Source organism: Bufo gargarizans, chromosome 10 (assembly GCF_014858855.1).
Source record: "Bufo gargarizans isolate SCDJY-AF-19 chromosome 10, ASM1485885v1, whole genome shotgun sequence".
Classification (NCBI taxonomy): Eukaryota; Metazoa; Chordata; class Amphibia; order Anura; family Bufonidae; genus Bufo; species Bufo gargarizans.
The window spans coordinates 68764971-68779218 of record NC_058089.1 but is presented as its reverse complement, the minus strand read 5'-3'; the positions used below and the strand labels follow the sequence as shown (position 1 = coordinate 68779218).

Sequence of the window (14248 nt, the reverse complement as noted above, 5' to 3'; positions counted from 1 at the left end):
TTTAACTATAGTCGAGCATGGCTCTTAAAGGCAATGAACATTAATCTTGACTAGAATAATTGGATATCAATGCATTTACCTATGAAAATGCACAACAAACCCGAGTACGTCCCGAAAAGGGCCAGATTCTGCAATATTCGCTCAATGTGTTCCTGTGGCTTGGCTAAAAACAACACTACATCTGCGAAAAGTGCGACTTTCAATTGTTTGCTTCCAATCTCTATCCCGTCATAAAGGTCTGAGTGACACAAGTATCTTGCTAACGGTTCAAGGGAAAGGTTAAACCAAAGGGGCGAAAGCGGACACCCTTGGCGAGTCCCCTTCTGGAGTCTGAAGGGTCGAGATAGAAATCCATAGATTATCACCTTTGAATTCTTCCCACCACCCTATCAGCTTATTAACAAAGTTTTCACTGGTTACTAAATTTGAGGGGAACCTCCATAAATAATCCGAGCCTTTGGGATACTTGTGTCCCTCAACTGGATCCAGACTGGGGAGTGATCAGATATCACCATGTCGCCAATAGATGTAATTTCCACTTTTCCCATCAAGTGGGAGCTAACCAGTATATAATAGAGCAGGGCTGGCCAACCTGCGGCTCTCCAGCTGTTTTAAAACTACAACTCCCACCATGCCTTGCTGTAGGCTGCTAGCTGTAGGCAGTCTGGGCATGCTGGGAGTTGTAGTTTTGCAACAGCTGGAGAGCCGCAGGTTGGCCATCCCTGTAATAGAGTCTCGACTATGAGTTTTTTTTTTTTTTATGTGAATAAAAGGTGTAGCTTATTTCATTAGGATGCATTTGGCGCCATGGATCCACCAGGACCACTCCCTCCATCAACCTACCCATGGCTCTGTCCTGCGGGTTAGAACTAGTCTGTAAGGGTTTACCCTGCTTTTTATCTTCTGCTGCCATCACTACAGAATTGAAATATCCCCCTATAATTTTGTTTGGGTAAAAGTCTGTAATTGTACTTCTAGGTCATTAAAGAAACCAGCATTATTAACATTAGGGTCATAAATGCTGTAGATACTATATTGAGTGTCCTGAACTGATAGCAGGATCTGGACCCAATGGCCTCTAGTATCCGATGACAACCCCCAGGACCTGGCAACTCAGATTCTTATTCAATAAGATTTGGACTCCCGCTTTCCTGTCAATCGAAGCCGGCCCATGAACCTCTCTAACCCATAATTTGTTAATTCTTTCAAAATCCCCCATCGCTAGATGTGACTCCTGAAGAAGCGCAATATCAGGATTAGCTCTCTTTAGGCAACGTAGCACCATCCATCTCTTGTGGGGAGATCTGAAACCCTTTATATTCCTTGAAATCGCCTTCATATTTCAATACCTATCAATCGCCCAGAAATAGACTCAGTAAGATCAACACCAACTTTGTGATTCTGGGAGGACAGTTAAAAGAGAAGAACAATAATAAAAAAAAAAAAGCCAGTCCCCGACACAACAATGTAACCTAACCCCTCCCTCCCCTCAGTATTCAGAACGGTGACCCCTCAAAGATGGGCGTCAATTGTGACGAATACCAACTCCTTAAAGGGAATCTGTCACTAGCAATTTACCCTTTTTTTTTTTTTTTCAGGAATCCATGTTTAATAGAGTACCTTTTTTCCATCTGTTTTGTTCTTTTTATTGTGAGTCTTGTCATTTCTTCAAAAAAATTGATTCTTATGATATGCAAATGACACTGTAAGGAGCCCAGAGGGGCGTTATTCTTTCTCCACGGTGCCCAGGAACTCTTCTCTGAAGTGCCGTGCCCGGCTAAATTTGAAAACTAATAACGCCTCCAAGTTCATCTAAATCGCCTCCCAGAGGCGCGGCTAAGTGCTCAACAATTGCCTCTTCTGTGCTGGTATGCTGAATCCGGAGCGTGATATTGGTGAGGGACGGCCGGAGCACACTTACTCCGCGTCCTGCATCTCAGCGCCTGAATCGGAAGTCTCACTCTGACCCATCTTATCAGGCTGTGTTTTTTTAGGCTGTAATGATAATGTCCCCATTTACTTAATGTGACCACTGCAGCCATTCACTGACCTCAATGACATCATAGCTGGTAGAATCAGAGCAGCAGCACTAACCCGTTTATTTCCATGGGGGGCATCCACACTTCAGCAGTTTTTACAGATCTGTTTTTCAGTTACACGAAATACACAAGTAATTTTTCCAGACCATATTTGAGGTTGCTTGAGACCCATTTAAGTCACTAGTTATGCAGAAATAACAAGCAGCACAGGGATAGAATCCGTGTACTGTCCACATTTTCCTGCGACAGTAGTAAATGCCTGGGAGTTCCTCTCACAACCTAGTGGAGCAGAGAGGAAGACCTACCTCTGAAGAGGTGCTGGGCAAAAGCCAACCTCAGAATGCCAGAATTGATGCAAAGCACCTAAAAGTTCTGGTAGCAGTTAGGGTGAGAAAGGTGATTATTTGTTGAATATGGTTTTCTCTTGCTATTCCATTGAGAACTTTTCTCTCTCTTGAGTTCATTGCTACTGGAGGACATGCCTTTCAGCACATTTATTGAGTGCACATTTTTCAACTCCAAAAAGGGGACATGGCTTAGCAGGTAAAGGTAAGTGGCTCCAGAATGAAGATTTAACTTAATACACTGTGCAGCAAAAAAAAGAAAATATATGCCAAACTTTTGGCACACGTTTCTCGTGTAAAGTAGATGAAATAATAGGTGTTATAAGGTCAGACTATACAGTCTAGAGGTGCACCAGATTTATCATCCAGCATTAGACTGCAAAGTCAAAATTTACACCGTCTAAAATTAGGCCACTCACACTGAATCTACTTACCTGGCTCCCCGCTCTCTGCGCTGCTCCTGGTCCCCCTCCCCCTCCCCCACCGCAGCTGCTGCTTCTCCCCGTGCACAGATGAAAACATCCAGTGTGGGGTGTGTGGGGGGGGGGCAATGGCAGGTGTTGACAGGGATGAGCCTCCCCGTCCCCGCCTGCCATTAGCTGCGCTTCCCCCGACACCTGATGTTTTCATCCACTCACAGCGAGAAGCAGCAGTGGCGGTGCGGGGAGCCAGGTAAGTAGATTCAGTGTGAGGGGCCCAGGCATATGGGGGGCATTTTTTGGTCTCTGATAACCCCCTTAAATTGTTTATTTTTCCCTAGGTCTATCTGGCAGGATATTATAATGCATTTCGCTATAGTCCTGATGGAAATCATGTGAATTACAAGGTTGGCAGCAGAACCCCTAATGAAGGCACAGTGGAGTTCATTAGCCTGGATGTTCATAATGGTGCTGGTATGTATTTTTCCAGTATGTTTCCAGTATGGCCTTATATTCTCTTATCTTATCATTGTCTCTTACAAATAAGCATATCTAACATTCTTTAACCAATCATTTAGATTAATTAACATTTGTCTTTTTTGAAATTATATTTTACTGGAATACATCAATTGTAACAAATTTAAAAAAGCAAGCTAAGTCTCAAAACAAGTAACATTAGAAAGTTACTAGTCATAATCTTAGCATCATCAAAAAGTGGACTATTATTCAAAGAGGGGTGTATGGAACCATTTCCCGGGCTCCATATGAGGCAGCTGTAAACTGTATAGTACAGCTGATACACGCCGGCAGTGATCAGAATCAGAGAGAATGCTGATTCCGGTCATTTAACCTCTCAGATGTCACCGTTTGTAGTAATTACGGCAAATGAGAGGTTAGTCAGAGGGAGGGGGACTTCCTCTCATGGCACAATTGTGAGATGCCGATCAGTCTCTATTGCGAAGGCTCCCAGGCCTGCCATAAGAAGCTGCCTATTAAACCCTGCTTGCAGCAAGGTTTAACAGGAAGCCTGTAAAAATCCCATGGGCTGCAATAAAATGTTATTGCAGCTTATAGTATAAGTGATCAAATGACAGCATGTTTAAGTCCATTAAGGGTAACTAAAGAAAATAAAAAAAATAAAGCACCCTTTTGTAAAAATATGAATAAATTCAAAAGTATAAAAAATACAAATCACCCCTTTTCCCAATTTTAAATTTAAAAAGAAACAAAAAATAAACTTACGGTAAGTGGTAACACCATTCTCCGAAAATGTCCATACTATTAAAATATAAAAGTTTTTATTCCGTACGATGAAAAGTGTAACGGAAACTAAATCCGTTTGCCTGAATAACTTTTTGGGTCAACTTGTCTAATAACAAAGTGATCAAAAAGTTATATGTACCGCGAAATGTTACCAATAAAAACTTCAGCCCATATCCTACAAAAAAAGTACCCATTCACTGCTGTAGACATTAATATAAAAAGTGTCCGAATATGGTGATGAAAATATTTTTGTTTTTCAAAGACATTTATATTTGTAAAGCAGCAAAATATACAACTCAGGGCTGCTATAGATTTCTGGCTTCATTTGTACCAGAAAACTAATGTAAATGAACATAAATGTATCTCTGCTGTTAAACACACTCTTTTCCCATCCTTCCCATGTTCCCTTTCGGTAAAGTGGCAAGGGCGGTGTAAAAAGAGACTTTTCCTCATTAAAAAGTCTCAAACACACAGCTTGCAACTTTTAAAAGCCACTTTTCTGGTGAAAGTGAGAATCGTGTTGTTGTTTTTCACCCCACAAATAAAAATTTTTCTGATTTTTAATACAAGATATGGTAAACTGAATGGTACTATTAAAAGACACAACATGTCTCACAAAAAACAAGCACTCATATGGCTATGTGAACGGAAAAGTAAAAAAATTAAAGGGGTTCTCTCACTTCAGCAAGTGGCATTTAACATGTAGAGAAAGTTAATAGAAGGCACTTAGTAATGTATTGTGATTGTCCATATTTCTTCCTTTGCTGACTGAATTCAATATTTTCAGCACATTATATGCTGATCGTTTCAATGGTTACAACCACGCTGCAATCCAGCAGCAGTGGTCGTGCTTGCACACTATAGGAAAAAGCGCTACCTCTTTGGTGGCTGGGACCGTGGGAGCGCACATAGGAGACGTACAGAAGCCAATATACATATGTCTTCTTTATGCTCTTGTCTGTTTAGAACACCTGTATCTAGGCCTATTAAGAGAATAATAATTGTCTTATAGCTTAATTTCAGTACTCCATCTACTTTTATAATGAGATTACCTTGCAGATAAATATTTCCATGTGCAAGCAGTGCAAACTGAAATAACTCTGCTCTACCAGGGGTTGTAAAACAATTGTGGCCAAATGCAGGGACTGTGATATCATCACAGAGAAAACAATCCTCAAGCTCCACCATGCCTATGCCTCTCTCCATTCTACCTGGCTTAACCCCTTGAAGACCAAGCCAGTTTTCACCTTAAAGAGTAACTAAACTTTTAATTACATTTTTGGTAAAATGTCCTAAATGCCCTAATAATACTTTTTGTAATATACTTTATTACTGCATTTTGTACGGAGTATGGGCTCTACAGTTTATGAATGTGACTGCAGCGCATGGAGTATGGGCAGGAGCGCACATTGCTGCCCCTACCTGTGTTCCCACAGAAGTTGTCTAAATCCTGGCATAGCACATGTGCTATGCCAGGATTAGCTAAGCGGAGAGGGTTCCTGCATCGCTAAGCTTAAAAGCTGACCTGCAGGACTCTTAGCTTAGCGAAGCAGGCACAGGCAGGAGTTCTGCTAATCCTGGCATAGCACATGTTTATAGGGTACCCATGTGCTATGCCAGGATTTAGTCATTTTTGCCACAGTTTTACAGTTTTTTTTTTTTATGGCTTTCATTATGTGGTAAAATTGACTTGTGATTTTCATTCTCTCGGTCAGTACGAATCCGGCGATATCACATATGTATAGTTTTCCTTGCGTTTTTAATTTTTGCTGTCATTTTCTGACCCCTATAGCTTTTTGTAGTTATGTGTATGGAACTGTATGAGGACAAATTTTTTTGCGGGGCGATCTGTACTTTTCATTGATACCATATACAAGGGGTGTATATAACTCTTTGATCTTTTTTCGTTTTGCCTTTTTCAATATGGGATTAATACTTTTATATTTTGATAGTACAGATGTTTTCGCACGCACATATCCATGATGTGTATTTATTTATTTTTTTACATTTTTTATTCTCATTTTGCGGAAAGGTTGGTGATTTGAATTTTTATATTTTTTATTTATAAAAACTGTATTTATTTTTTACACTTTCTTTATAGTTTCCATAGGAAACTGTATTGCTATTGTCATAGACTCCAAAGCACTGGCATTTGAGTCTATGATGATTTTACTACTTTCCTATACAGGTGAAACTTGAAAAATTTGAATATCGTGCAAAGTTGATTTATTTCAGTAATGCAACTTGAAAGGTAAAACTTATATATGAGATAGACTCATTACATGCAAAGCGAGATATTTCAAGCCTTTATATGGTATAATTTGGATGATTATGGCTTACAGTTTATGAAAACTCCAAAGTCACAATCTCAGGTACCCTTTGCTCAGGGGGTATGGATTAATTAGCTGACTAGAGTGTGACACTTTGAGCCTGAAATAAATGAACTTTTGCACGATGTTCTAATTTTTCGAGTTTCACCTGTAGAGCTCTATTGCAGACAAGGGCTTCATCGGAAAGGCTATGCAGCAGCCTCCTCTTATTCACTATGACCATGGCTGGCACACACAAGCCCAGACTCTTCTGATCACATGCTTCCGGTATTTAGGGCACTCAGATGCCAGGTGTGACCACGGCATCTGAGAGGTTAAATGTTTGTGATCTGCATTACTGCCAGCTCAGAAGGGGAAGGAGCACCAATATGGGGAACACCCCGTATGTGGTCACACAGCAGAACACACTCTGCATCTTTTTTGGGTCTGTCCCTTCCTTATATATTGAGAGATTTCACCAGGGAAATGTTGCCCTAGTACAACACAGGCACCAGAACTTCTGGGGCCCTAGCCCCTTTCTGGTTTTGACAATCAGGGTCTTGATTGACACCTCTTGAAACTGAAGGAATGTTCCCATCTGGCCTGCAGATCAAAATAACACACACGCATTATACAGTGCAATCTCCATGGCCATCTTTTTTGTATCCCATCTACATTTTCTGTATGGTGACAGCTCCCATGTATATATTGTATTCGGTAAGCAGGCTTGGTTATACTGTAATTAACCACCTCCCGACCGCATAACGCACGGATGCGTCCGGGAGGTGGTTGCTTTATTCCTCCTGGACGCATCCGTGCGTCATCTCGCGAGATTACGTCACAGCCGGGCCGCGCATGCGCATCGCGGGCCGGCTTTTCGCAGCACAGTATTTCGTCAGCAGCCTGCCGGCCACGATCATTGGCTGGCAGGCTGCTGATTTTCAAAAAAAACAATCAGCAGCCATTTAACCCCACATATTAGTAAATATGATGGGGTTATATGGCTGCTGTGCTCCTCTGCTCCTTCTTTTGGTCGGTTGGTTCCAGCAGAGGAGCATACATCACTGTGAGTACCCACTACACCACATACTAGCCCCAGATCACCCCAATTAACCCTTTGATCACCCCTTTGATCACCCCTGTCAATCACTAGTGAAAGGAAAAAAGTGATCAGTGCAAACTGTCACTTTTTTTTTTCACTGGTATTGACCGTTAGGTTTCAGTATAGTTTAGGCCCCTTGGTTAGGTAGTTTAGGGATCGGTTAGCGCCCAGCCCACCGCACCGCAGTCCGTTATTCGCTGATTAGCGTATCGCTAATCAGCATTTGTACTTTTATAGTATCTGGAAGTGATCAAAACTGATCACGGTCAGATCTATAATAGTACTAGTGTCACTTTAGTTCTCCCTCCACCCAAAACGCAGTGTTTGCCCGATCAGGCCTGATCGGTCGCCCACACGTGCGTTCGCCCACGCCCGCCCCACCGCAGTGACCAAAAAAAATTTTTTTTTGATCGCTGCACATTCACTTTACACGCACTGTGGCGATAAAAAAATCAGTTTTGATATTTTTTATCAACTGCAGCGGCCTCCGGTACTTCGCTAGCCTCCCATTTGTAAGACAGGCTTGCTTTTTTTTTCTTGGGTAGTTTCAGGGAATACCCCGAAATTTAGTTGCCCACATGTCTAACAGGGGGTATTATTCTGAAGAGGCCTACAGGCTTCTGACCCAGTCGGATGAGGAGTGGGAACCCTCATCTGATGAATCCAGCGGGTCAGAATACGAACCTGTAGAAAGCAGTGGCTCTCTGACCCAAAGTTCGGACGAGGAGGTTGAGGTCCCTGATAGCAGCAGGCGTACCCGGCCCCGTGTCGCTAGACCGCAGGTTGCGCAGGATCCGCTTCAAGAGCAGCAGAGTGGGGCTGGTGCTGTCGGATTACGTGGTGAGGCATACACCAGCAGCCCAGCCCTTCCTGGACCTAGTACCAGCACTGCCGTACAACCTGGTGAAGTAGCGAGCACCAGAAGGGCAGTTGAAGCTGGTACGGTGGCACGTGCAGTAGTGACCCCGTCGCAGCCACCGCAAAGACGTGCCCGTAGAGCCCCTAGAATCCCAGAGGTGCTGGCAAACCCTGATTGGCAGTCCCCAACTTCAGCCGCACCTGTAGTTCCCCCTTTCACCGCCCAGTCTGGAGTTCGGGTTGAGACAGCTCAGATCGGTTCGGCCCTGGGATTTTTTGAGCTGTTCTTGACTGCGGAGCTCTTAGACTTAGTTGTGGCAGAGACAAACCGGTATGCCACACAATTTATAACCGCTAACCCGGGAAGCTTTTATTCCCAGCCTTTCCGGTGGAAACCAGTCCAAGTTTCCGAAATTAAAACTTTTCTGGGCATCCTCCTCAACATGGGCCTGACAAAAAAGCATGAATTGCGGTCATATTGGTCCACGAACCCGATTCATCACATGCCCATGTTCTCTGCTGCTATGTCCAGGACACGATTTGAGACCATCCTGCGTTTCCTGCACTTTAGTGATAACAGCACCTCCCGTCCCAGGGGCCACCCTGCTTTTGACCGGCTCCACAAAATTCGGCCCCTCATAGACCATTTCAACCTGAAATTTGCAGATATTTATACCCCTGAGCAAAACATCTGCGTAGACGAGTCCCTTATACATTTTACCGGGCGCCTTGGCTTCAAACAATACATCCCAAGCAAGCGCGCCCGGGAATGGGGTCAAATTGTATAAGCTCTGTGAAAGGGCCACAGGCTATACACACAAATTTCGTGTCTATGAGGGAAAAGATCAGACCCTGGAGCCGGTCGGTTGCCCTGACTACCTGGAGAGCAGTGGGAAGATAGTCTGGGACTTGGTGTCACCCTTATTCGGCAAGGGGTACCATCTTTATGTGGACAATTTTTACACAAGTGTGGCCCTCTTTAGGCATTTGTTTCTAGAACGGATTGGCGCCTGTGGCTTCCCCCAACGGCTCGTTAGCACCCGTCTTGCAAGGGGGCAGAGGGCCGCACTGTGTAACGAAGAACTGCTCGCGGTGAAATGGAGAGACAAGCGTGACGTTTACATGCTCTCCTCCATTCACGCAGACACGACAATACAAATTGAGCGAGCAACCCGTGTCATTGAAAAGCCCCTCTCAGTCCACGACTATAACCTCCACATGGGAGGGGTGGACTTCAATGACCAGATGTTGTCTCCGTATTTAGTTTCCCGCAGAACCAGACGCTGGTATAAGAAGGTGTCTGTATATTTAATTCAATTGGCTCTGTACTAGGGCTGCACGATAAATCGAAAAAGTAATCGAATCGCGATAATCGGCAAATGCGATATGGCGATTTGGCCGACCGGAAAATGCCGCGATTATTTAAGGGGCCCAGGGCACATAACTGCCTTTTGCGTGTAAAGTGTTTTACTAGTGTGTGTGGGTGAAACAATCTCTCTCCTAACAGGTCTGACCTCTGTACTCACTCTGAATGCAATGCTCTGCAGCGAGCGGCAGCGAGGTGGCGGCCGGCGCGTGACTGACGTCACTTAGTAACGCTCCTCCCACTTCAGGAAGCAGGAGCGTTACTAAGTGACGTCAGTCACGCGCCGGCCGGCCACCTCGCTGCCGCTCACTGCAGTGCATTGCATTCATAGTGAGTACAGAGGCCGGACCTGTTAGGAAAGAGAGTGTTTCACCCCCCCCCCACACACACACACACACACACACACTAGTAAAACACTTTACACGCAAAGGGCAGTTATGTGCCCAGTTTAGGACACATGAGGGGGACCAGCATAAGATGCTATATGTCTTAAGCTGGCCCCCCTCATAGTCCTATGTGTCCTCCACACATCCCCTATAACAGTGCCATCCACAGGTCCCCCATAAGTGTCCTCCACAGGTCCCCCATAAGTGTCCTCCACAGGTCCCCCATAAGTGTCCTCCACAGGTCCCCCATAAGTGTCCTCCACAGGTCCCCCATAAGTGTCCTCCACAGGTCCCCCATAACAGCGCCCTCCACAGGTCCCCCATAACAGCGCACTCTACAGATCCCCCATAACAGCACCCTCCACAGATCCCTCATAACAGTGCCATCCACAGGTCCCCCATAAGTGTCCTCCACAGATCCCCCATATAACAGCGTCCTCCACTGATCCCCCATATAACAGCGTCCTCCACTGATCCCCCATATAACAGCGTCCTCCACTGATCCCCCATATAACAGCGTCCTCCACTGATCCCCCATATAACAGCGCCCTCCACTGATCCCCCATATAACAGCGTCCTCCACAGATCCCTCATATAACAGCGTCCTCCACAGATCCCCCATATAACAGCGTCCTCCACAGATCCCCCACAACACAGCGTCCTCCACAGATCCCCCACAACACAGCGTCCTCCACAGATCCCCCACAACACAGCGTCCTCCACAGATCCCCCACAACACAGCGTCCTCCACAGATCCCCCACAACACAGCGTCCTCCACAGATCCCCCACAACACAGCGCCCTCCTCAGATCCCCCACAACACAGCGTCCTCCACAGATCCCCCACAACACAGCGTCCTCCACAGATCCCCCACAACACAGCGTCCTCCACAGATCCCCCACAACACAGCGCCCTCCTCAGATCCCCCACAACACAGCGCCCTCCTCAGATCCCCCACAACACAGCGCCCTCCACAGATCCCCCACAACACAGCGTCCTCCACAGATCCCCCACAACACAGCGTCCTCCACAGATCCCCCACAACACAGCGTCCTCCACAGATCCCCCATATAAACAGCGTCCTCCACAGATCCCCCATATAAACAGCGTCCTCCACAGATCCCCCATATAAACAGCGTCCTCCACAGATCCCCCATATAAACAGCGTCTTCCACAGATCCCCCACAACACAGCACCCTCCACAGATCCCCCACAACACAGCGTCATCCACAGATCCCCCATAACTATGTCATACCCAGCCGCGTCAGCGGCTCATATGGGAAAATCCAAGCAAATAGACCTCTAGCACAATTCCTTTAAAATATCGCATCGCATATCGTTATCGCAATTTTTAGGGCCCTAATCGCAATCGCACAAAATTCCCATATCGTGCAGCCCTACTCTGTACAATAGTTTTGTTCTCTACAGTAAGGCTGGGAGAACTGGATCCTTCCTCAAATTTCAGGAAGAGATCATCGAGAACCTCCTGTATCCAGGAGGTTCCGTGGCCCCATCCACCAGTGTAGTTAGCCGTCTACACGAGCGACATTTCCCCAATGTCGTTGCTGGTACCTCAACCCACCCGTCACCCCGAAAAAGATGTCGTGTCTGTAGCAGGAGTGGAATAAGGCGTGACACCCGCTATTTCTGTCCTGACTGTCCTGACCACCCTGCCCTATGCTTAGGGGAGTGTTTCCGAAAGTACCACATACAGGTACACCTAGCATAGGGATCATCTCACCAGGATAGGCACACAGGGCTATTAGGGCCCATTCACTCACAGCTGCTGCAAACGTCTCCTTTCACATGGGACAAAGTGCATAACGCACTTCGCCACATCTTTGGGCGATTTGCGCTTTGCACATTGACCCATGGGGAAGGAGAGGTTTGTTCTATAAAGGTAAAAAAAAAAAAAAAAAAAAAAAAAAAACACCAGTAAGCAAACACGTTAATGTTTAGTTCAAAAAGTTAAAGTTACATGTTCTGTTCCAAAGTTAATAAAATTATTGCGTTGTGGCCTGGTTTTTTCTTTTTTTTTTTGTCTTTTTACCTTCCAGGTGGACCAACCGATCTACTAGCTGCAGCACCGATGTGCATTCTGACAGAAGCATTGCGCTGCTGTCAGATTACACGCAAGTCGGTGTATGCGGCGCTGCAAGACGGGATTTTCTCCTCTGCAGTGACAGATACGTTTGCCAAGGCATACGAGCTGAGGAGGAGGCGGCGTTCCTATGCTTTGGCAAACACTTTGTGTGTGTGTATATATATATATATATATATATATATATATATATATATATATATAAAAAAAAAAAAAAAATCCCGGCAATGATTTATTCATCCACATCGATTGATGCGAATGGAGAAATCTGGTTTGCCAGGGCATACGAGCTAAGTGGGTATGGATGTAGGGCGGAGCTCCTATGTCCTGACAGACGCCTTTCCCCTCCATTTTTTTTTTTTTTGGCAGAGATTTTTTCATCCACATTGATCGATGCGAATGAAGAAATCTGTGCCGTTCATTTTTTTTCTTTCAGCCCACAGGCTGAAAAAAAAAAAATCTCATTACCTGTATGCTCAATATAAGCAGAATAGCAGAAACTCCTAATGCTGGCCATACATGTAATGATTGCGGAGACCCTCAAATGCCAGGGCAGTACAAACACCCCACAACTGACCCCATTTTGGAAAGAAGACACCCCAAGGTATTTGCTGAGGGGCATATTGAGTCCATGAAAGATTTAAATTTTTGTCCTAAGTTAGCGGAAAGTGAGACTTTGTGAGAAAAAACAAAAAAAAAATCAATTTCCGCTAACTTTTGCGAAAAAAAATAAATGTCTATGAACTTGCCAGGCCCCTCATTGGATACCTTGGGGTGTCTTCTTTCCAAAGTGGGGTCACATGTGGGGTATTTATACTGCCCTGGCTTTTTAGGGGCCCTAAAGCGTGAGAAGAAGTCTGGGATCCAAATGTCTAAAAATGCCCTCCTAAAAGGAATTTGGGCACCTTTGCGCATCTAGGCTGCAAAAAAGTGTGACACATCTGGTATCGCCGTACTCAGGAGAAGTTGGGGAATGTGTTTTGGGGTGTCATTTTACATATACCCATGCTGGGTGAGATTATTATCTTGGTCAAATGCCAACTTTGTATAAAAAAATGGGAAAAGTTGTCTTTTGCCAAGATATTTCTCTCACCCAGCATGGGTATATGTAAAATGGCACCCCAAAACACATTCCCCAACTTCTCCTGAGTACGGTGATACCAGATGTGTGACACTTTTTGGATGCCAAGGTGGGCAAAGGGGCACACATTCCAAAGTGCACCTTTCGGATTTTGCAGGCCATTTTTTACATATTTTGATTGCAGAGTACTTGTCACACATATGGGCCCCTAAATTGCCAGGGCAGTATAACTACGCCACAAGTGACCCCATTTTGGAAAGAAGACACCCCAAGGTATTCTGTGAGGGGCATGGTGAGTTCCTAGAATTTTTTATTTTTTGTCGCAAGTTAGTGGAATATAAGACTTTGTAAGGAAAAAAAATAAATAAAAATCATCATCATTTTCCGCTAACTTGTGACAAAAAATAAAAAGTTCTATGAACTCACTATGCCCATCAGCGAATACCTTAGGGTGTCTACTTTCCGAAATGGGGTCATTTGTGGGGTTTTTCTACTGTTTGGGCATTGCAGAACCTCAGGAATCATGACAGGTGCTCAGAAAATCAGAGCTGTTTCAAAAAGCGGAAATTCACATTTTTGTACCATAGTTTGTAAACGCTATAACTTTTACCCAAACCATTTTTTTTTTGCCCAAACATTTTTTTTTTTTTATCAAAGACATGTAGAACAATAAATTTGGCGAAAAATTTATATATGGATGTCGTTTTTTTTGCAAAATTTTACAGCTGAAAGTGAAAAATGTCATTTTTTTGCAAAAAAAATCGTTACATTTTGATTAATAACAAAAAAAGTTAAAATGTCAGCAGCAATAAAATACCACCAAATGAAAGCTCCATTAGTGAGAAGAAAAGGAGGTAAAATTCATTTGGGTGGTAAGTTGCATGACCAAGCGATAAACGATGAAAGTAGTGTAGTGCAGAAGTGTAAAAAGTGGCCTGGTCATGAAGGGGGTTTCACCTAGCGGGGCTGAAGTGGTTAAA

General features: G+C 44.4%; 1 protein-coding gene across 2 annotated transcripts in view; it reads left to right on the top strand.

Moving 5' to 3' along the window:
- The window catches only part of VRK3 (VRK serine/threonine kinase 3), a 254135-nt gene that overhangs the window by 168596 nt on the left and 71291 nt on the right, over nt 1–14248 (top strand). For both annotated transcript variants that reach the window (XM_044269695.1, XM_044269694.1), the window contains exon 11: nt 3144–3276. In XM_044269695.1, coding sequence (XP_044125630.1) covers nt 3144–3276 — 133 coding nt within the window. The remainder of the gene's footprint in view (nt 1–3143; nt 3277–14248) is intronic.